Source organism: Tachypleus tridentatus, chromosome 13 (assembly GCF_004210375.1).
Source record: "Tachypleus tridentatus isolate NWPU-2018 chromosome 13, ASM421037v1, whole genome shotgun sequence".
Classification (NCBI taxonomy): domain Eukaryota; kingdom Metazoa; phylum Arthropoda; class Merostomata; order Xiphosura; family Limulidae; genus Tachypleus; species Tachypleus tridentatus.
The window spans coordinates 121536575-121561329 of NC_134837.1; the positions used below are offsets into that span (position 1 = coordinate 121536575).

Consider the following 24755-nt stretch of genomic DNA (forward strand, 5'->3'; position numbering starts at 1 on the left):
ATGATTACAATGCGAGAATATTTTTATTAAAATTATCCTATCTTAAAGCCATTCAGACAAATAAAAGATTATCGTAATGGGTAGGCAAGGCGCATGTTTTTGCTCGTGTTTGAAGATGTAAAGATAAAAAACATATACAAATGATACTTTTGGATAATGTAATAAGTAAATACAAAGTAGGGTAGAGTAACAGATACAAAGCTGAGCAAACTATGTTTGGTTGATATATGTCGACCCGGCATGGCCAGGTGGGTTAAGGCTTTCGACTCGTAATCCGAGGGTCACTGGTTCGAATCCCGGTCGTATCAAACATGCTCACCCTTTCAGCCATGGGGCGTTATAATGTTACGGTCAATCCCACTATTCGTTGGTAAAAGAGTTGGCGGTGGGTGGTGGCGACTAGCTGCCTTCTCTCTAGTCTTACACTGCTAAATTAGGGACGGCTAGCGCAGATAGTCCTCGAGTAGCTTTGCGCGAAATTCAAAAACAATTGATATATGTCAAGAAAAACGAAGAAGTGCGCGATTTGCATTTTCACTCGTTACATTGAAAGCTTTGATCAACCCTTTTATTAGGCGTCGGTGTCTTTAAAATGCCTGGTCAGCGTTTATACTACACAACTTAAGTATTCTCCATTAAGCACGCAGTTTTACATGTTAACCTTATTTGTTATCAAGTTTTCATTTTTCATTAGCTATATTTAGTTGTCACATAATAAATTATAAACAGATCACAAGAAAAGTAGTCTAGAAATCCATTGTTTTCAGTAGACAGTATTTTTCGGGGGCACGGCATATATCTTTACAAAAGTAAGATCTATTTTTCGAAAACATTTGTCTCATTGCGTTTCGTTTTTGTGTGCACGTGGTTTATGTATTTATTTTTGTATCTTTAATACATAAATAATAAACAGTGATATACCAATAAAATAATGCATACTCCTCATAGTTACTTACCGTAATACAACAGTTCGAAACTTCCGATACTCCCTCTATAGGAATCCTAGTTCGTGGCTGCATTCATTGATTGTGAAGAAAACGTTATAGTGGAACTGTGGAGGAGTCAAGTATATTTACTTAGTATCGTGTATAGGTGATGTAAAAATATAAAAAAAATGTGCTGCAGTTATAAGAATATCTAAAGCTATAAACTATATTTTGTTTCTATCATAGTTAATTTAATTATTTGTATTAATTTGAGTTATCTTTAATATAAAAGTGTTTATTTGATATTTTATATTATTACACAAAATGATAGTTTAGTTCAAATACGTGTTAAGCCTAATGGATTTGAGAAAGGTGGTAAATTCTGAATTAAAAAAAAATGTGTGGACCATGTCGAAAGAAAATTTAAACTTGGCAAGCTTTATGCACTGTGCCTATAGGTTAGGCTACCACAAATATGGTAAGAATTGGAATAATCTCTGAATTTGTTTTTAACAACTTTTTAATGGTTTGAAAGCACAATTTAGTGCCAGTAATGATACTTTTAAAGCCTTATGATTTTATATTTATGCATTTTCTTATCATACAGTTTTCAGCTTTGTAATATATTTAATTATTTGTTGTTTATGCATTATTAATAACTAATATTAGTAAACTACTAAATATTTTTATGAAAAGTCGAAGACGACTGTAGTATGATTAAAGTCGAAAAAAAAGGAAAATTTATAGCACAAAATATGGTAAATGATGGATGTTTTAACGTTATCAACATCTACCGATTTAGTGCTTGAACTCCCTTTCTCTGGTAGTTTTAAATTTTGATGGAACAGTAGAAAATTGTTATCAGACCTAGTATATCATTCTTTTTCCAATTTCTGAGTTATATCGGTTTCGGAGAATTACAGGCTTCATCAGTAACCTTAGACAAGGGCAAGTAGAAAGCACAAGATTATGTATCGTGTAGTGGCAAAGTGTATAGTACGGTGTTTTGGAATATCTTTTATTCATAAGGTAATCCTATATTTATCGTAAGTCTACCGTAAAAATGTTTAATTTTGAAACAAAAGATAAAACTTTTTTAAAAACTGGTAGATAACTTTTGTCCACAACGTTTGAGGTCCAGACGCCCTTCCTCAGGCGATTTTGAAGTTAAATTTGAAGGATTGTTAAACTAATAGTATAATAAGCAACCTAAGATGATGTAAGGTTTTTTGTTTTCTGAATGCTTTTCTTAATGACAAGAGATTAACCTTTTTATATCTGATAGATTCCACCATATGACAAAATATTTCCACAAACACGATGTACTAAGTGAAATAAACAAATACACCTGATGGTAGTGTACGTAAGTACATCTACCTTTTAAATAGCTACATTAAATATAATAAATAAGCAACATAAGCTAGAATTTACTTAATTTAACATTAAATTGTCACTTGTGTATTAAAAGAGTATTTATGTAAGTACTCTAGTAGCAATCTAGTGAAAAGTGCAATTAGTGATGGAAGTTTTGGCGGATTTTCAGGACAATCGCACAGAACTAAGTTCAGCGAAATGTGAATTACGTAGAAGCTGTTAACCGTGGTATATAACCAACTGAAAGTGGTCGTTTGAAGTATTAAAATAAATGCAAGTTCCGGGCCTCGTGTGTATACAGTATTAGCATATACACTTGAATTATGTTAACTTAAATAAACAACTACACAGAGAGGGGGGAATAGGTCATCACTGTATATATTAGAACGGCTGGTATGGGTATTAACACTATTGATAAGGAAAGAACAACGTTTCGACCTTCCTAGGTCATCTTCAAGTTAAGAAAGCAGCAGTTTTGAGGTACATTTTTTTTTATTTCAAGTGGGTTCCTCGTCATTAAGATCATCACTGTATCTTATCCTCCCACCCCTCCTTTAACGTCCACGACCACATATCGACAAAGATCATCTTCATCACAATATACAAGTTAAACTGAAAAGATAACGCAGGGCTGCGATGGTTTAACTGCCCTGAAAAGTTTACATGTTCAGCACTAATTCCTTTACGCTGAATCCAAAAATGCTATCCTTTTTTACTCTAGCACGTACAGATTTGTCATGAAACGTCAAATATGCACTTTTACACAAGGGAATAATTTTCTTTGATATTTGGTCACATTTTGTTATGCTTAAAACGTCGACAAACACTGGCTATATATTTGTCTAGATTAAACATAACGTAAGGGTCTTATCGATTATTCTAGAAGCCAAACATAAACGTAAATAAAAATATTCATTCTGGTAAACAAAATAATAACTTTAAGTAAGAGATTTTCTTTTTCACGATTTGTAAAAAAAAAATCCTTACGTGATAGAAAAAAAGAATTTTTAAATCTGTGTAGCTGAATTATGGAAAATCCGTTATTAAAACCAAAACTGTTACGAAGTTCAAATTCGGAGATCTATAATCTGTAAGACAGAGGCTTAATGCATTTAGGTTACTGTATGGTGAAGTAAAACGGGCTCAAAACCCTATAGATATTCTGATAATTATTTCTTTTACAGTTGGGAATAACCAAGAAAGTTTTTATAGGATAAATCTTTGATTTATTTTAATTTGTAGTAACGTGTTTCTTAGTTCTTATTTGTTTGAGAGACCTTCAACTTCGGGGGGGAGGGGGAATGTTTTCCGCCCAAAGCAACTTATTAAACGACATACAATTAAAGTGATTACAAGGATAGTTTTCCCACCGATTAATAATGCTCATTCATTGACAGCTTACATTTGATAGTTGTACTTTTATTATTATTTAAATATTAGAATAATTAAGATATTTCGACTATTATCACTGTCATTTTCAAGTACAAACTCGAGTATTTGTGTTTGACTGCGCTAGCTGTCGAAACAGTGTACTTATTTTAATAATAAAACAAAAATCCAACTATTCACTGTAAACAATTGACGAATTGAAAACAGTTAAACTCGGCCATCTTTGTACCAGTTTTTAAGTCACTTTTTTGTATTTTTTTATTTATGGTGATGAATCCAAGGTCCATGCCCCACATTTACAGGGCTACTATAATCTAAATTTAATAATTAAATTATTATTTTACACCTTTTTTAATTTAATGGTAATTTGTGCTATGATATTAGTTTAATTTCTTTAACCAACTTACGAAAGGCAATTATTAAGCCCACTTATTTACGTGCTCTAATGTAAAAATCAGTGGCAAATATAGGGTCCGTATTTATGGAATACTCTGGTTCTCTAATTGAGGGTTGGACCCTAAATCCTAGGGTCGAGGCGATCCGTTTTACGCCATTTAGAAATTGATGAGCCCAGTAGTTTCAGGAAATCCCCGGTTTTCCTAAAGGGTAGGGTGAATTTAAAAATTTTTTTCAAACATTGAGACCAAAACGATTTGTATTTTTTTCTTTAAGAAGTCAGTGCGACCAGTGGTTTAGGATGAGTTATGTGACATGTAGACATTGGGTCTTATTTCCCCGAAAGTGAATCGAAGATTTCCTGGAGGAATCGCCTGTTTTCACCACTCGTACCACTATACAGTGGTATGTTGTCAGTCACTTAGTAGCCACTATCATGACGTCACAAAGTTTAACGTTGCAGTTTGTACTGTCGTGACGTCAGTAAAACGTGCGCGTGCCTTGAATTACGAGAAGGATTATGTACTCTGTAAGCTGTAACATAAGATGACGTATGAACTCCAAAGGCAAGAAATAACAAATAACTTATATTTATGTTTCTGCACTTGTTTTTCACCGTAAATCAGCCATCTTTAATCCAATTGAGAAAAAACTGAAAACAATCTACTTTTATTATTAGGTGAAGCTATAGTCAAAATTTTAACCGATAATTCACGTGATGTTTTGCACAGGCTATGCAAACATTTTGATCAAAATTGAGTGTTTTTTTGTTAAATAACATTGGAGACGTGTTTATATTTACACCAAGTTTGACATACAATTGTAGGGTAAAGTTTTTATTTATAAGTAAACACATCAAAAATGAAATGTTAAAGATTGTGTGCGCGCGCGCATATGGATATATTCTTCATTATATCGTTTTGAGGCATCTTGGAAATCGTATCAAAACCGTTTAATAACAATGTACACTGAATTAATGACTTTCGATCATCATGTGTGTTTCTTGTATTTAACGCGCGTCAAAAAATAACTAACTCGTAAGAGGGTTGGCGGTTATGTAGATTGTTCAATTACCTCATATAAATTTGTTTCGTAACGATTGCTCCTTTAGCGCATGCGTATTATTTCATCTTTACCAGTTATTTTAATAGCATAGTTTCTTAGAAGTTACCCTGCTGCTGTGTACAGTCAGTTTTTCTGTTGATCGCTTAAAACTAAATACGTTGTAATATTTTTACTTTTGTATTTATTATTATTATTAAACATAGCTTTAATTAATAAGACACAATAAAGTGTTTAGTTATTATAAGTATCACAAGATGACTCTGTAATACAAAACCGAAAAATGGCCGATAGCGACAGCGAAGATGAGGTGAGTCGTTAAAAAGTATATTATTTTTATTTGCTCTGCCAGTTGCGACACTGCTTTGTTTAGTATTAATTTGTATTAGTTAAATAAGTATTGTTGTTATTTAAGGTTTAGCAACACATACTAAACCAATACGGCACGTACAGATAGCTATTTCGTAACGTGTTGATTCAACAGCCAGAAAGATACTGTATTGTTGTACTTGAATGTTCGTCAGAGGAAACAAGCTGTTTCCCGGGCGCGTGCCAACAAAACTTTCAGCTGACAGTGATAAATATCCAAAATTAACGATGAAATTTTGCCTCATCTCCACTGTATTATTTAATATTCAGTCGATTGAAGTATTTTCCAAGTATTCAAAGCAACTATTTAATAATAAATGTATTATTACATAATTAACAATCGGAGAAAAATTAGAAATTAACCTATTTAAATTGGACACAGTTGACTTTGCTAGAATGTTATTTCAATAAATAACGTGTTTTCATCTATTGTTAGGTCATTAAAATATTCTTATTCTGTTGGATTTTTATTTAACACAAAGACAACTAACTTGTTTTTTTAAACGATACTGATTTCTACTTTTGATACACCTGCTACGTCATATGATACATAGCAAACAGTTGTGTTTTATAAATCATGTGTCAGTAGTTACAGACTTTTGTTTATTATAGAGATATCTAATCAAAAACGCACTAAATATGAGAGTGACATTTGATTGTAACCAACGGAACCCTATTATTCGAAACAGACCTATACTTTATAGAACCAATCAGATTGTTTAAAGTATGTGGTGAGAGGTTTCTTTCCAAAACGATATTAATAATTTCCTTCGTAGTAATGCCTTGGAATTTAGACTGACTGACTGTCTTTTCATTACTTCCACATATTTGGTATAGCTGTATCAATCTGTTTAATTGCTTTAAATATCACGTGAAAATAAACGCTTTTTAATAACAAGAATTTCATAAATGTAGCAAATTCGTGTTTTTAAAAGTTAACAATGAATAAAATCCATTCACCAATATAATTCTTTTCAAAGCGAGCTAGAAACTATAAACCTCGTTCACATAGCTTAACTAATTTTTATGTATTTGCACGTCCTTTCACCGTAAATATTTAATCCAAATGACAAAAACTGAAAACAGCCCACTTATTATCAGGTGAAGCTGTGGTGAAAATTTTTAACCGATAGCTCACGAGAATTTTTGTGTAGGCGTGTGCAAACATTTTGCTCAAAACTGAGTGGTTTTAGTCAGATAAGTTTGGAGACTTGTTCTATATTCACGTCAAATATGACCTCCAATTGTAGGTTGTAAATATCTATCAGTGTACCATACGTGGAAAAAAATTCGTTAAAGTTAAGTATGTTTGTCTATCGAATAAAGTTCCGTATTTTTGGTGCGAGAAAAACAAAAAACGGCAGGAAGAAATTTAATCAATATTGGAAACTATATCTCCTATATTGCTTAAAGGATTGTCCTTAAGTTGGATTCGTTGAGTAAAGATCCAGAAGAACACACTTGCTGAAAACATTTATAGTTTGGATTACCACAATCTTTGTTACAGAGAGTGAAATGTCGCGAAAAAAAAATCTGTTACTAACACACAATGTTAGGTTGTTTTGGCTGCACGTCACACTGCCGCGTGTTGTCTTGGTATTTTTACTAAGAGTATCAATTCACATTGTTAAATTACTATACATGTTTAGGTCTATCTAAAATTTTCTACGCAACGCCATTTCGCGAGATTTTAATGGGATTACGACCGAGAATGTCGATGAAACAAGGACCTCAACTGAAGAATTTCATTCCGATCAGTTAATATAAAGGGGCGCCCACAGAAGTATTTTAGGGAGGGGGCAAAACACGTATGTCTTGATGATGAGAAACCTACTTGAAATAAAAATGTATCTGAACGACTGGTGTGAGAATTAACACGTTTATTGATAAGGAGAGAACAACCTTTCGACCTTCCTAGGTCATCTGCAGGTTGAAAAAAAAAGTTTAAATGTGACCGTTGACAGACAAGTCTTAGGGACGAGAATAGAAACGGGTACGGGATTATAGGGGGCGTTGCAGGTGGATGTCAGGTTGTTAATTAATATAGGTATAAAGGTGATCCTTTATATTGGTTTAATTTTGGTTTTAGTTGCTGTATAAGTAGGGCTTTGATTTTGCGTTTGTTTATATTTGTTTCCCTACTTAGTATCTGGATGTTTTCTATGGTTATGCTGTGTTTATTTGATTTGCACTGTTCAAAAACGTGTGAAGGTGTTTTTTTGTGTTCTTTGAATCTAGTTTCCATTTTTCTACTTGTTTCTCCAATACAGAAGCCGTGGCAGTTGTTGCATTGTATTTTATAAATAAAGTTGGTGTTGTGTTTGTCAGTGTAGTTTTTACATAGGATGGACTTCAGTTTTGTACCTGGATTTTGAATAAATTTGGTGTTTACTAGAATGTTGTGTTTTGCTAAGTTTTTTTCCAAATGTTGGTTATTTTTTCGCTGATGTCGGGAACATATGGTATGCAGCAGTGTAAGGTTTTGTAGTTTGTTGTATCTTGGGAGTTATTGTTTGTTTGTTGTTGGTCTAGGGGTGTGTGTATAATTTTTTCCACGGTTTTTGGAGGAAGTTTGTTGATGAAGTTATTTTATTTTGTTTATTTCATCGTTAATTTTATCAGGTGAACAAAGTTTTGTGGCTGTGTTTATTTGGTTTCTTTATATGTTGAGTTTTTTTGTTTCATGTGCTGAGCCTCACTGGATTATATATTCCCTGGGTTATTGAACATGGTTTTGGTGATAGTGAATTCTATAAGGGTTGCTAATTGGTTGCTGGGGATGTGTAATCAATGGCTTGGGGTCTTGAATATAAAATTTTAAAGCTATCTTGGAGACTTTGGTTGTTGGGACTTCTGTGAAGAGGGAGATTACATCAAAACTGGCCATTAAGGCTTTGATTTAATTTATTAAGAATATGTTTAAAGTTAAGAGTCTTTGAAAAAGGAGCCGGCTGATGTTACATATTTACAAAATGTCCACACTATCTATTTACCAAGGTTACAAGTTGAATGATTCACATGCCGACATTATGGGTCATAGTGAACAATCGGGTTTGTGAGGTTTGGGGGTGACGTATAGTTTTTGAACACTGCAAATGAAATAGACACAACATAACCATAGAAAACGCAGATCTTAAGTAGGGAAACAAATATAACAAACGCAAAATCAAATAATCCTTACTTATATAACAACTAAACCAAAATTAAACCAATATAAAGGAACCCCTTTATACCTATACTAATTAATAACCTAACATCTAACTGCAACGCCTCCAAATGTCAAATTAACATGGTAGCACTTTTGGTTTTTAAACCTCTAGGGAAAAAACCCGAAAGGCAAACCAGGCGCGCTCAGAAACTGTTGTTTCTCTTCAGCCCCACACGCGTTCCTACGTTAAGCCTATCTTGAAGGATAAGGGAATATCTTATTTTTTGTCTGGGAAAACTAAGAAACCAGGAAGGCTGTGGAGAAGGACAGCTGGGCTGTTTCAGTGGGAATGAATTCAATCTTGATAAGGTTTTCAGATAAATTTGTAGAGTAGCAGAGAGATCCAAGCTGCAGCCCGTCACGCTTTATCACAGGATGCATTGATCTAAGCAGAGCGAGTTGTGTGTGTGTGTGAAAGAGAGAGAGAGAGGAAAAACAAAAGGAGCGGGAAGAGGGGAAGAAGTAACCGAGAAATATACAGGAAAGACTAATTGAGAAAGAAAAAATGTAAATACAAAAAGAAATGAACACCACAACAACAACAAAAACACTAATGTACAAACAAAAAAAGAAAAAAAGAGAGTGACAGAAGGGAAAAAGTTACAGAGAAAGGGGTATTGGAATCTATAAATCCAATAACCAGAAATTTTGGTGTGGGGGGAACCGGAGAAAACCACTTACGCTGGGCGGGCGCCGAAAAATCTACCCACCCAGTGCCCAACCTGAAAGGTAAAGCATTATAAACATATAGATAAGATTGTACTAATCATTGTGATTAATGATCCAATTCAGTGGTGATGTGTACTTGGCTGAGGGTTGGGATGTGCCCGCTAGTTGAGATATATGAATTGTTTATGAGTTTCTTTCTGTCTTTTGCTTTAGTGTAGTAGCGATAAGCCAGTCTAATGAACCTGTCTTGTATTGGTAAGAGCTCTGTTAATGACTTGAGGTATGTTGCGGGAGTGTAATTGGGCAGGCGAAAAGCAATTTTGATGGTGCGATTCTGGAGGTTCTGTAATACTGGGTATTGTTTTTCAGACATGTTGCATGTGGCTGCACTGCCGTCCTTAAAAAGGGGTCTAATGAATGCTTTGTATATGGTGAGAATGATTTTTGGGGAGCAACCTTTGTTAGGGCCACTAATACGTTTAAGAAAGAAAATTCTAGTACTTACTTGAGTAATGATGTTTTGGAAACGTCGTGTCCAGGTTAAATTCCGAGACATGGTGAGGACTAGGAAGGTGATGGAATTGGTGAAGTTGATATCAACGTTATTGATGTTCAATTTTATATTGTTAACTTTTTTTCCTGTACTTATTGACGTTTCGATGAATGGCTGTGGTCTGATTTTGGTGGGGTTTAAGGCATCACGCCATTTGTTGCACCACTGAGTGAGAGAGTCTAGTGTTGTTTGGACCCTGTAGGCTGCTGTGTGGGGGGTTGCTGGAGTTGCTCCATATTTCTATATCATCAGCATACTGGGAAATAAGGGTGTAATTAAGAGGGGGAAAATGTATGTCATTAACATAGATATTGTAAAGTACTGGACTAAGTACCGAGCCTTTGGGACACACCTGTATGTAAGTTGAATGGATTTGAAACTGATGTATGACCACAGCTGTACAGTTAGTGATGATGCTGGATATCCATCGGACTAAAATTTGCGGGATGCTTAGGGCTAGAGTTCTGTACTGGAGGCCATTGTGCCAGACTGAGTCGAACGCTTTTCAGACATCTAAAAAGGTGACAATAGTTGTTTGTATGCAGTTGAACTCTAAAAATTGATTCGGTGAGACAGACTAGATGGTCAGTGGTTTGTCTTTTCCTTCTACCTGCGTTTTGGTTTTCGCTGATCACATTGTTGGACTCAAGGAAACAGTTAATTCTGTTGGTAATTGTTTTTTCCATAAGTTTACCTAGGGTATTCAGGAGACTAATTGGTGTATAGTTATTCGGATTACTTAGGTTCTTGTATGTTTTTTGGTATGATTTTAATTACAGCAGTTTTCCAAATGTTCGGGTAATATCCTGAAAACAGGGAGAGGTTAAAAATTGAAACTACGTGATTGAGATTGGTATTGGACAAGTTCTTAAGAACTATATTACTGATATTGTCTGGTCCTGAAGCTTTATTTCTGGTATTCTTTAGGAGTAGCTTTATCCCGGTTCTTGTGATTGGGCGAGTGTAATATGAGAAAGGCTGATTATCTTGATTGAGATTAATAGGAAACCGCATAGAGAAGAGAGTGGAATTTTAACTGATGACCTGATGAATTTGGTTGTAGTGTGATTGATCAAAGGTTGAGACGTTTGTGGTGACGAAAGTGTTCATGAAATGTTGAGCAAATATGTTGGCTTCATCTGAGTCGGTGGTTGCTGTGATGTTGTTGTATTTGATTTTTGGGAAGTTATTGTTTGGTTGAGTATTGGGTATGGATTTAACTTTTTTCCAGAAAAGTGCGGCATGCCATGGCCAAGCGTGTTAAGGCGTGCGACTCGTAATCTGAGGGTCGCGGGTTTGCATCCCTGTCGCGCCAAAGGTGCTCGCCCTTTCAGCCGTGGGGGCGTTATAATGTGACCGTCAATCCCACTATTCGTTGGTAAGAGTAATCCAAGAGTTGGCGGTGGGTGGTGATGACTAGCTGCCTTCCCTCTAGTCTTACACTGCTAAATTAGGGACGGCTAGCACAGGTAGCCCTGGAGTAGCTTTGTGCGAAATTCAAAAAACAAACAAACCAGAAAAGTGCAGGATTGGGATAGGCTTTTTCAATGGTATTGCAAAATTTGTTCCAGTTATGAGCTTGGAGAGTTTTGATCAGGGTTTTAATTCTGTTAGTGTTATTGACCAGAGTTTAAATGTTGGGGTTACGAGTGATAATGAAGTATGTTGTAACGTGTTAATACGTGTTGGGTTCGGGGGGAACATAAATAGTGACTGAAGTAATAAGGGTAGATTGTGTGGTGTGTATTTGGCAAATAATTAGTTCTTTATCAGTGGTGTACGAGAGTTTTGAGAAGGAGAGTACCATAGAGTTACAGTATAGTATGGCAATACCTCGACGGTCTTGACTGAGTGGAATGTGTTTCATGTTATACCCTGGGATACTAAAATTAGTTTTTTCCTTCAATAAAGTTTCATTTATGCATAGGATATCGGTATTGGTTGTTTTAAGTAGTTGGAATAGTTCGTATTTTTGTGATTTAGACCGCCTCTAATGTTTGTGTTATAGTTGCCATTAATAACACTACAAAGAATTTACCTGTCGTCTAGGATTGATTTGTCTGCCTGATTCCGGGCGTTCATTTTCTGCAACACCCTCTCCAATCCCTTACCCCTTTATACTCTCGTTTCTAAGACGGGTGTCCGTCAACGGTCACATTCAAACTCTCTCTTTCTTAACCTGAAGATGACCTAGAAAGGTTGAAACGTTGTTCTCTTATCAATACCCATACCAGCCGTTCTGAGATACAAAACACGTATGTGGGAATCAGGTTTTACAGTTTGTCAGCAGACTAAAAGAATGTGTTTAAACGCAAAGATGAATTTATAGTTTTAATAAAAAATTACTAAAATATCTAGTTTAACTATAATGGGTTTATATCATATGTGCGAGCGTTTTTGTGAAATGTAAAGGGGACAAATGATCCCCTTGCTGCTTTCTGCGGGTCCCCATTATTTACATTATTATTATTATTATTTTTTGAGAAGTTATTAAAAAGTACAAGTAACCGTTTCTATAGTAAATATTCAACCAAAATTTATATCTTTCAAACGTCGACTGTTGAGCCATTTGTTTATTGTTAATCACTTTTTGCATTATTAATGATGCTTATAAAGACTAAGAGGAAACCGTATGTCATATAGATCTTGATAAATACTAGTCGTTGTTACAAGATGTGAAGATAGTGTTTTTACCTGTTCAAAATTATTTTCTTTATGTAGAAACTCGAGTCGTTAACTAGCTAACATATGTACGTGTTAGTTGTGTTTTAAGTAGTGAAATTGTGTGGAATTTGATAGTGGAGTGCAAACTGTTATTAGTTCATGACTGATTTTTGTACTTGACCAGTACAACCAGTATATTTGAGGAATACGCAAGTTGTATTAGGTGACCCCTCCCTATGTATTCCTCCAAAATATTGGTTGTTATTTCCCAGGAGGCTCCAAGTACCCCCCCCCCCCGGTCTCTTCTAGTTTTAAGCAGACACGTAAATAAAAGTAAAAATAATGGCTCAGTGATTTATATGATTATAAGTGGTGACCAGTTATGTAATTGACTGCGAGACAAGTTCGTCAGTGTTTAGTAATCAACTGAAAACTCGCACAATGTTAATACTGGATAAAACGCAATCTTGCTGGTTGCATTAGGCTTAGAGTTGATCTGAAGATTGAAACAGGCTTTTGTGCGTGTGTTTTTTGTTTTGTTTTTTAGACGCTAGGATGCACAATAAGTTGTCTGCATTCGGCTTATAGCAGGATCGAATCCCAAATTTTAGAGTTACAAGCCTCAAGCTTGCCGCTAACCAACAGGAATTTTTTTTTTCAAAGTGACGTTTTAAATCAGAGTCGTACCCAATCTAACGCTTTGCTTGAATAATTAATATTATTAATAAGTAATAAGTAAATTACCCCCAAAGCGAGATTTATTGGTAGTTATTATTTTCAGCGTTTCAATTTATTTGAAGTGTCTTCCGCGTTAAAGTAACCTGTGAATTGGGTGGTGACTAGTTATGGTTCGTTATAATGAGACTCGTTGAAAGAATTGATAACTTATCTCCTCGTGCTTTATGACCGGTAGGACTAGAACCGGCGACACGGTTGTACATAATTATTCACACACCGGTATACGTGTAATCCTCTTTCTTCGTTCTGTTTATCTAGTAGGTTTCAAGTGCTTCCTTATCTCTCGAAGTTTAATTATTTTTATGAACACCTCTTTATTTTCTCCACCCAAGAACCAAGTTTGTAGATGTAGACCACTGTTTGTGTCAGTGGTTTCGCACATGCCTTTCAAGGGAAATCTGCTAGTGAACAGCACGCACCACCAATTTTGGAGCTACGTTTTTTGTTTGTTTTTTCAATCCAATAGTTATGTTTGATTGCCAATCTCGTAAGACACCCACGAATCTAATGCGGAGTTTTTGTGTGTGTTTTCAGTAACGCGATAAGAACCAGGAAACCCCGAGGATTCATAGTCTAGACATTAGGCTTAACACATACATTCATATAACTACTAAAAAGCATTGCTATAAGCACACACACACACACACACACACACACACACACACACACACACACATCAATTAAATATTCATAATATCGTTAGTAGGGGTGAACTTACGGTGGATATCAGAGAGCAAACACCACGTAAGTGGGTTTTCAAGAACAATCTATGCTTCGGCATTGTTCTAATACTGCTAGGTTTATTTTAACTTAGTAAAACTATAAGTTCACGCGGCTTTTGCCAAATTCATGAATAATATTGTTAGGTTTAAATACAAAACGTTTGTTAATTTGTATAAACAAATACAACACAGTGGGTGAGTGAATAAATGTTATCAGAAGCTAGTATTAATTACAGTGAATAGTCCTTTTTATTGTGTTATTAGTTCCAACCCAAACAATGGGCTATCGATACTTTGCCCAGCACGAGGAATTTGTTTGTTTGTTTGTTTGGGAATTTCGCACAAAGCTACTCGAGGGCTATCTGTGCTAGCCGTCCCTAATTTAGCAGTGTAAGACTAGAGGGAAGGCAACTAGTCATCACCACCCACCGCCAACTCTTGGGCTACTCTTTTACCAACGAATAGTGGGCCCAGCACGAGGAATTAAACTCCAGATTTTTGAATTGTAACTTCGTAAAATTACCGCTGACCGATAAGCACTAAATTTTATGTGCAATTTACCGAATAGAATAGAAGTATTATAGTGTTTTAGACAGCAGTTAGCACTAATTTACAGAAAAAACGAACCAAGAGCACGTGACAATGTCAAGCTTATCCACTCTAAAACAACGATTAATAAAGCACCTGTTTTTGATTTTATTTCTTATGTTTAAAAGTCAAATACTTTGTCTCAGTGTTTTACTACAGTAATACAGATTTTTCTTTTAAATAAAAGTATATATGTAAAAACGGCTCGTCTGGGTTGAGAAAATATATTTTACGTAGAGGAGCGAACAACGTTTTGACCTTCTTCGGTCATCGTCAGGTTCAAAAGAAAGAGGTAATTGACCGGAAGCTAACCACATGTTTGAAAGGGGTTGTGTAACTGAGTGTGGGAATGTAGAGGGCGGGCTTAGATGTTTGAATATATAATTTTGTCATTTTATTATTATTTATTATATTATTTTTAATATAGGTATAAAGGTGTTCCTTTGTTTTGGTTTATTTTGGGCTTAAGTTGTTGTATAAGTAAGGCTTCGTTAATTTTGCGTTTGTTTATGTTTGTTTCTTTATTTAGTATTTGAGTGTTTTCTATGGTTATGTTGTGTTTATTTGATTTGCAGTGATAGAAAATGTGTGAAGGTGACTTTTTATATTCTTTGAATCTGGTTTTCATTTTTCTACTTGTTTCTTCAATATAGAAGTCATGGCAGTTATCACATTGTATTTTATAAATAATGTTGGTGTGGTGTTTGTCAGTGTAGTTTTTACATAGTATAGACCTTAGTTTTCTGCCTGGTTTTTGAATAAATTTGGTATTAACTGGAATGTCGTTTTGTTACTAGTTTTTGCCAAATGTTTGTTATTTTTCTAATAGAGTCTGGAATATGTGGAATGCAGCAGTATATGGTTTCGTGATTTTTTGATTCGTGGTATATATTTACTTTTGTTGGTTGATTTTGCTTTCTGTCTAGGTGTGTTCGTATAATGTTTTCTATGGTTTGTGGAATAAAAGTGTGGGGTCACAGTTATTTGAAAGAGTCTGGTACGTTATTTCATGGTTCGGCATGGACAGATGGTTATGGCGTTGGAATCGTAATCTGAGGGTCGTAGGTTCGAACCCTGTCATACCAAACATGTTCGTCTTTTCAGCTGTGGTGACGTTATTAAGATTGACTGTTATCCCACTATTCGTTGGTAAAAAAGTATCCCAAGAGGTGCCGGGGGGTGGTGATGACAAGATCCATTCCTTCTAGTTTTAAATTATGGTCGGCTAGCGTAAATAGCTCTCGTGTAGTTTTGCGCGAAATTAAAAAAACAAACAAACAAACACAGCTGGACAAAACCCTTTTGGCGACACCTCATATACCACACATAATAACAACACTTACCGGATACATGCTAACAACATAATATTCACAGTTGTATATATCAACATCCAAGGTGCAATAGCTTCCAAGAAACACGAGATCGAAGACCTTATACAAGAAACTAACCTTCATATTATAATAGTAAGCGAAACTTTAATATATAATAACAATAGATTTAAAATACCAAATTACGCATCAATAAGGAAAGATAGAATTAACAAAAATGATGTAAATAGAGGTATTATGTTGCTATACAAAACTGTATTATCAGCTACAGAAATTAGATTGAGCAGTAATAACGAACATGTTACTGTGGCTATTCTGCAAATAAACAATACAAAAGTAATTGTAGCAGGAATATACTGTTCACCAAATAAACAGACACAGCATTACTCAAGAACATCTTTTCCGACAACCATAACTCTATAGTTATTGGAGACCTAAATAGTAAAAATGTCAATTTTTGATGTAGGTACACAAAGAACAATAGAAGTTTCCAACAGTTCATAGATGATAACAATATAGTTCTACTAAATGATATCACCCCTACACACACAGCGTATGCCACTAACACCAGTAACGTACTTGACCTGTGCCTCTTCACGTATAACATGAGCCAAAAACGAATAAAATTCCAGGTGGGAAAAGATGTTGATAATGGCCATTTACCAATATATTGCGTCTTCGATCTCGCCCCTCATACAAAATATAACCTACAGGAAAGAAAAATTTAATTAGTAAAGCAAATTGGCAAAATTATAAACGGGAATTAGACAACCTGTTGCCTAATAACGTCATAAAAGAAGTTAAAACCCATATTGAATTGGTTTGTTTTGAATTTCGCGCAAAGCTACTCGAGGGCTATCTGCGCTAGACAGCTAGTGATCACCACCCACCGCCAACTCTTCGGCTACTCTTTAACCAACATTTTAACGCCCTCATGGCTGAAAGGGCAAACATGTTTGGTGCGACCAGGATTCAAACCCGCGACCCTCGGATTACGAGTCGAACGCCTTAACACGCTTGGTTATGCCGGGCCTGTATTGAATTGGATAATTGTCAAACAATGACGGAGTGCCTTCAGAAAGCAGCCAAGAAAAAAATACCAGAACAACACCATAAAACAACAAATAACACATGGAAACCCAATACCGAAATAATTACCCTAATCAGAAAACGAAGGCAATTAAGAAGACAGTTCATGATAACTAGAGACAGAGAAACAAAAATGCAAATAAACAGTATAATAAATCACATCAGAACACAAATAAAACACCAGAAACAAGAAGAGTGGGATAACTTCGGCTCAAAACTGACCCGAGAAAATTCTGGACTCACTGATGATAATACAGCCGTAAAAAAATATCCTTCACTTGAACACAATAATAAAAGCTCAACTTCAGAATACATTTAAAACTCACTCTGATCAAGATATGAATACATATTTCTACAGTAAAGTCACCAACCATATACTAAACAATAAAAAAAACATTTAACTAATTTTCCCAATGAGCATATCTGAGACAAACAAGACACATCACAAACCATGAAAACTACGAAGACACGATACTAACGAAAAAATATCCCAACAAGAACTTATTGAAACAATAAAAAAACACAAAAACAAATCTCCAGGTGAAGATAAAATACAAGCTATCCTTCTGAAAATAGGTTACTCCTAAATTGTTTGATCACTTAAAAACTTTTTAATCTATCCCTATCCTCAGGATACATCCCAGTTTCTTGGAAGCTCACTAATATATTAATGTTCCATAAGGAAAGAAAGCCAGCAAATAAACCTAATAGCTACCGACCAATCAGCCTGACTAGCTGTATAGGCAAAATTCTAGAGAGAACAATCAGTAATAGACTCTTCACATTCTTGGAGATAACATCAAAATTACCAGAAGAACAAAACGGATTCAGGAAATTCATTTAATTAGATTAACGGAAACTATAATAAATAGCTTCAATAAAAAAAGAATACTGTCGCTTGCTTCCTTGATATCGAGAAAGCTTTCGACACTGTATGGCACGATGGTCTAAGGTTCCAAATTAATGAAATGGGACTACCGCGAGGAATTATTCGCTGGTTATCTAACTTTTTGGAAAATAGAAAGTGTAGAGGGTATCTTTTCCGAGTACTTTACTCCAGTCGCTGTTGTTCCTCAGGGAGGGGTGGTTAGCCCTGTACTCTTCATCATGTGTATAAACAATTTACCATTGAAGGATCCTAATCATGGATTCTTTTCACAGTTCGCTGATGAGGTGGCAGTCTGGAAAAGTGCCGCAACAGGAACAATAGCAGCCACAAACATACAACCGCAACTAAATAGAATAAGTGAATACTGTCAAAAATATAGAATAAAAATAAACAGCAAAAACACAACTCGTAGTCTTTACGAGATTGACAAAACACAAAAAAACTACAGCCAGAAATATGTATATGAATGGAACACTACTTCAGACTACCACATCGGCAAAATTTGTAGGCCTAACCTGTGATTCAAAATTAACTTGGATTAACCATGTAAATGAAATTAAAAACAAAGTCTGGCGAAGAACTAACCATGCTAGAAGTCTGATTGGCAAGAACAGTGGAGCATCTACAGATAACATACTAAAAATCTATAAAACATATATTAGACCAGTAATAGACTACGCAGCTCCAGCATGGATAACTGTAAACGACAAAATAATTAAAATCAAACTACAAACAATCCAAAACACACTCCTCACAACAGCATACAGAGTTCCAAGAACTATATCAACTCAATTCATACACAAATATTTGAACATACCAACTATACCAGATAGACTTCTACATAGTACAATAACGTACTTCGATAAAAATTGGATGAAAAACGAATTACTATGCGAACTAGATAGGTACCTCATTCGTGATGAAGTTAGTCCTAAAAATCTCTCCCCGGTCAATATATATTTTAAACATGAAATAATAAATAAAAAATAAATATATAATAAAAATATATATGTATACATATATACACATATGATTAATTTAAAATAAATAAATAAAAGTGCCACTAACAAACTTGACATCTTGCTGGTAAGGCAAAACAATACCCATATATGTATCACAATACATGGACATTGCCCAGAAAAGGGTCGGAGAAATATTCAGTTCAGTGTGACCCAAAAATGAAGTAACTCTCAATATTAAATACTGCAAGACCACAAAGTACGGGTGGAGGAAGAGGTCAAAGATAACCTGACCTTCCAGGGTACGAACATATCATACCCAAACACCGAGAGAGTTGTTGTTGTTTTGAATTGAGCACAAAGCTACACAATGGGTTATCTGTGTTCTGCCCACCACGGGTATCGAAAACTGGTCTTTAGCATTGTAAGTCAGCAGACATACCTCTGAGCCACTGGGGGGCATCGGGAGAGAGAGTTGGCGATAACTACTGTTGACTGGCTGTTATCCATCTCGTAAGTAGTACATAGTCAAGGACGATTATGTTGTGAGACCTTACATATTTTGTTCGGTGAAACACGTACATAAGATATTGTTAAGGTTAGAAATATATATACACATACACACCAATTGCATGACGTCATCAGCGAACCAGACGCGTGAAACGTGTTTATGCATGTCACTGATAGGGTTTAATACGGTTGTTCTACAGTGACTTCAGATAGCTATTATCCTTCAGGTGATGTGTGGTTGTGATAGAATTTGCCAGGAGGCGTGTAGAAAGTGCACGTGAGCTTCTGCGTCAACATGTCAAGTCCTCCCTGTGTGTCGAAGGCGTGACCGTGTTTCTATCAACTTGTAATGGATAGTGGTGTATAACAGGACCACTTTGGCAGCGCCATGATTCTCCATCACATAATTATTTTGAAGATTATTTATAATAATTTAAAATTAGATTAATTTTCACGCTGAACAGCACCGAAATAAGCTTTCATGTACAAGTCGGAGTGAATTGGCTATCCCTAATTTTGAACTAATGACCAGAGGGAAGACAATCTTTGTTCGAATATTTTCAAGCGAATAACGGGTATGACTGTTACTTTTATAACGTGGCTACAGCTGAGATTATGTAGTGTGTTTAGCAGCATTAGATCATACACAGATCTAATGTAGTGTGGAATTAAAACCTGCTTAATTTACGAATGTAATTTTCTCATAAGAAATTAAAGCAGTATTTATTGGAATCGTTTTGCTTTCTTATGATAAAGGCACAATCGTACCTTAAAGAATTTTAATTTTGTGTGTGTGTGTGTGTGTGTGTGTGTGTGTATATATATATATATATAAACATATGTTACAAATAGTACATAAAATATCAACCATGTATAATGTTTTATTTACCACATACGAATAAGGGTTTAAGTTGCTCAATATACCAGAAACGAGAAATAAGTAGAAGGCCCTTGATATTTCTTAGACCTTGTACCTGCTTCCATATTTTAAGACTTGTATGGAAAAAAAGTGTGATATATATATATTATTATTATTATTTTAAAAAATCGACACCTAATCGCTAGCAGCATAAAAGTTGATGCCTGATATAATTAGAGCCAATTGTGGTCTTAAGGTTAGCATTCTCTTTGATTTGAGGTAGAAATTGTACAAGAACGATCTTATGAGTACGTGACATTGTAGAAGTTAGTCAGTAAAATGACATACCCCACTTGTTCTCTAATTTACTCAATTGTTATTTTATCGTTTCATCTTGCTTTCTACCTCGTGGAGGCGGTTAGTTGTGGTCTAGTAGCTAGTTAGTCTGTATGGGCTTTTGAATTTGGTTATTCATGGTTCATGTCCCTCTTCCACGTAAACATACTCCGTCCTTTTGGCCTGTGGATGTTTTTTAAGAATGGCGTCAGGTCCTATTTTCCAGTCAAGCAAGTGTAACCCAAGAGTTAACAGTGGTTGTTGACCATAGGTATCTTTATAGCAGAATCATGGAAGAGGAAAGAAGGAGTTTCAAAGTGGAAGTGCTTGACTAGATGTGCATATTTCACAAAGACAGCTAAATCTGTGGAGGGGTTTTTCCCCAGAAAATTAATATAACTTGCAGTTCTCTTGAAGTCAGATATGTAAAAGTGAGGCTGCTATAGCAACCCTGTTTCCAACGTCTTTGAAAATAGATACGTGTATTGTTATATCACCTTTGTAATTAATGTATTTTAAGATATTTTAATGTTGTAACTTATTTGTTAGCTAGGGAGCGCATGATGCTAAAATAATTTAAGGCTACGGGAGTGTTTGTTTTGTTATTATGCACAAAACTACATAAAGGGCTATTTGTGTTCTGCCCACCATGGGTATCGAAACCCCGTTTCTGACAGTATGAGTTTGCAGACTTACCACTGTGCCACTGGGTGACCCATGGAAGTAGTCCTAGAATATTTCAAATTGATTTTGTGAAAGAGCTAGATGATTTAATGTAAAATTTTCTTGAAATTTTGTTAATTATAAACACGCATGAATCAGTCAGTCATTCGGTCAGTAAACGAACTAAGTAAGCAATCTTGTAGAGGGAATCAGTCAGTGGTAGCAATTACACACATTAAGTTATCTTGGCTTTTTTTTTTACTTAGTTGTAGACAAATGAGTGTGGTATTTCCTTATGCCTGTGAAGTTACCATAGTTTGATGTGTGTATAAACATTAAATTTGAAATGTAAAATGTTCTATTATCATGGAATGGACTTTGTATTATTTTCCCAAGATAATTTAAAAGAACCCACCAGCGAAAGAACGATGTTACAATATTAGTATCAGAAGTGGGATATTATTTTTAACTTTCATTCAAGATTAACAAAAGGGAACAAACTAGGATAGAAATTTGCAAGACATGATAAAACAATGAAAATAAGAACAAACAGGAAGAGACAGAGCATCTAACAAAAAACAAGAAGAATAGAAACAAAACATTAGAAGAAAGAGAATATTAAGTGAAAACCAGGAAAAATGGGACAGAAAATTAGTAGAACCCTACAGGAATTTAAGAGAGGATCTATAAGAAAAAGACATACTATTCAAAGAAGAATTATAATCAAAAATCAATCTAATTGAAGACAAAATGTATGGAACTATTGGAGATGAACAGCTGTATAACAAGGATAATGTTGAAGAAGCATGAAAGGACGTTGATGAAATCCACAGTGAAAATGTGTTAATAAATACAAAGATTAAACCAGTCATCCCTTCCTGCATTGACTCAAGATTTCCAACTGAACACATCATTTTGTAGAAGATGGGGAATAGAAGAACTTTAGTCCACACCTATTACCACTAATACTGTGCCATATGTTACTGATTAAACTTTTTGGACATTATCAAATCCATTTGAATTTAGCTGGCCAGTCCAACATCAGCCAGTAGAAACCAACAGGAATGTGATAAGAGTCAAATGAGGCTCAGTTTGAAATACTTTCTAGAGTGAATGGGTAGAATAGTGAAGTAAACTTTGGTCTATTTAAGGGACCATCTTTGACTTCATTAAGTAACATTCCAGCTGATAACCCCCCTCGATGTGGATTCCTGTATGTAGTGACAGGACCTCCCAGAGAAGGTTCTGTACTTTTAGTTTATCTCTTCTGGGTTCAAAACATCCACCTGCATGTTTGCCATGTGTGGTGACCCCTGAAGGGGAGGAGAGGATCCTAATGGTTGAGGGGTCCAACTCTAACATACCACTTGGGCCTTGAATTCCTGTAGAAGGGTGGTCTTGGGGTGGTTCCCCCAAGATCAGTTGGCTAGTCTATTTGGGCTAGGGTCAACTGAGTGCCAGCGTAGGACATCCTCAACTGGTGTAGTGGACATTGTCTGATACTGGTGTTTGGGTATAGTGCTCATGAAACCCTGGCATCGCTTCAGTGACCTTATATGGCACTGTAGTGTGTCTTCCATGCAGGTGGGGTCAGTGGACACCGAAATATTTTTTTTTATGGATACCCCTCAAATAAAAAAAGCAAAAACAAACATGACAATGTATAGAAAGATTTGACTACTGGCAAACGACCATGCATTGATTGTATGGGCAAAATCACAACTTGAATCTGTCCTGTGATTTTTAATTATACATTCTTTAACTGAAAAACCCTTAGGGCAGATGTCTCTGTTTTTCATTCAAAAGGGTTTGGAATGGCTTGCTGGTTTTCCTAAATTGGCAAAAAAGTTATGGTCTGGGGACATTTTAGTGGAAACATCATTGCAACATTCCAAACTCCTCTTGAAATCAAAGGCCATTGGGGGATATACCCATTGAGGTTACTCCTCATTCTTCCAGAAAAGTTATAGTTGAGAGGGATTTAAAGACCATTCCTGAGTCGGAGATCCTCGCACGTTTTACCAGCCAAGGTGTTACATCTGTGTGTCAAATTTTTACTTGTGAAGATGGAATTATGGAGATTAAATGTTCTAATATTAACATTTATAATGTCACGTCCTCCACCACAATCAAGACAGGATATCTGAATTGTAAGGTACGGCCTTATATTCCTAACCCTCTTAGATGTTTTCATTGTCAACGATTTGGTCGTTCGAAAAGGTCTTGCTCTTTATCATTGACATGTGCTCTTTCTGCTGGTAAAGATCATGATGCTTTTGAATGCCAACTAGAACCACATTGTATTAACTGTAATGGTCCACATCCTTCCTATTTTACATCTTGCTCTAAATGGGTAGAAGAGAAAGAAGTACAACATCTAAAGACAGTTCACAATATTACTTACTCAGAGGCTCGGAAATTACTATTCCCAATTCCATCTCAGACTTATGCTGCTGTAATCCATTCCACTACTACAGTAGGAGTCCAGACAGACCTTTCTGTGCATCCTACAGAATCCTTAACAGTGCATCTTAATCTAGTACCCTCCAAAATCAACAAAGTTAACGAATCAGTATCTACTTCTATCTCTGTCCTTACCACAACTTCCAGTTATTGTCCAACTTCACCTTGTTGAAGTCAAAGTGTTTCCATGGGGTCTTCCTCTCTTGACACTGCAAAAATTAAACAAACCATTCATTCATGCCCTCAATCACTGGAATGTATGCTTACAAACACTGACCTGCCTACTTGATCCAGAGCTGGATCAATAGAGGGTGACAGACCCACATCCAGTAAAGAAAAAAATGCAGTTGCAAGCAGAAGGTCTCTTTGCCATATTCTCCTCCAAAATAAATAAAAATGGCCATGCTAATCCAATGGCACAATTGAGGTTGTCAATCAAATGTGAATGACATCAAGAATTTGATTGACTTTTATCATCCCAAATGTCTTTCTTTGCAGAAAACATTTTTAAAACCTACTAATACAGTCACAATTCACATTACTCCTTATACCGAAATGACAGGTCATGTGTAGGACAAGGACATGGAGGAGTGGCACTGCTGGTTGATCAGCATGTGCTCACCCAGTCCTTATTGAATATGCCCTTGGAAGCAGTAGCCATCAGTATCTCCTTGGGTTGTACCATAACTGTTTGCTCTCTATACCTTACCACAGGAAAAGAATTCAGTCAGACCTTGATGCCCTCATTGAGCAACTGCCAACCCCATTTTTAATTTTTGGGGATCTAAATGGGCATAATCCTTTCTGGGGTGGTTCTAGTATTGATGTGAGGGGTCATGCTAAAGAGCATATGCTCTTGTATCACAACATGTCTGTCTTCAATACTGGCTCTCACACTTATTTTCATGCACCCTGTCAGTCATTTACTGCTATAGGTCTTTCTATCTGGTCCCCTTCACTTTTCACTTGCTTTTCTTGGGAGGTTGACATCAGTCTACAGG

The 24755-nt window shown here is 35.6% G+C and overlaps 1 protein-coding gene across 4 annotated transcripts in view; it reads left to right on the forward strand.

Annotated features, from left to right (window-relative positions):
• The first annotated feature begins 1036 nt into the window (after positions 1–1036).
• LOC143240478 (tetratricopeptide repeat protein 39A-like) overlaps positions 1037–24755 on the forward strand; it is a 68815-nt gene continuing 45096 nt past the window's right edge. Inside the window, exon 1 of one of the 4 annotated variants that reach the window (XM_076482949.1) lies at positions 1037–1404. In XM_076482949.1, coding sequence (XP_076339064.1) covers positions 1402–1404 — 3 coding nt within the window. In that variant the 5' untranslated portion in view covers positions 1037–1401. Of the gene's footprint in view, positions 1405–1880; positions 1956–5250; positions 5458–19691; positions 20009–24755 lie in introns of those variants that run through there. The other 3 variants (XM_076482947.1, XM_076482948.1, XM_076482950.1) reach the window with 3 other exon arrangements.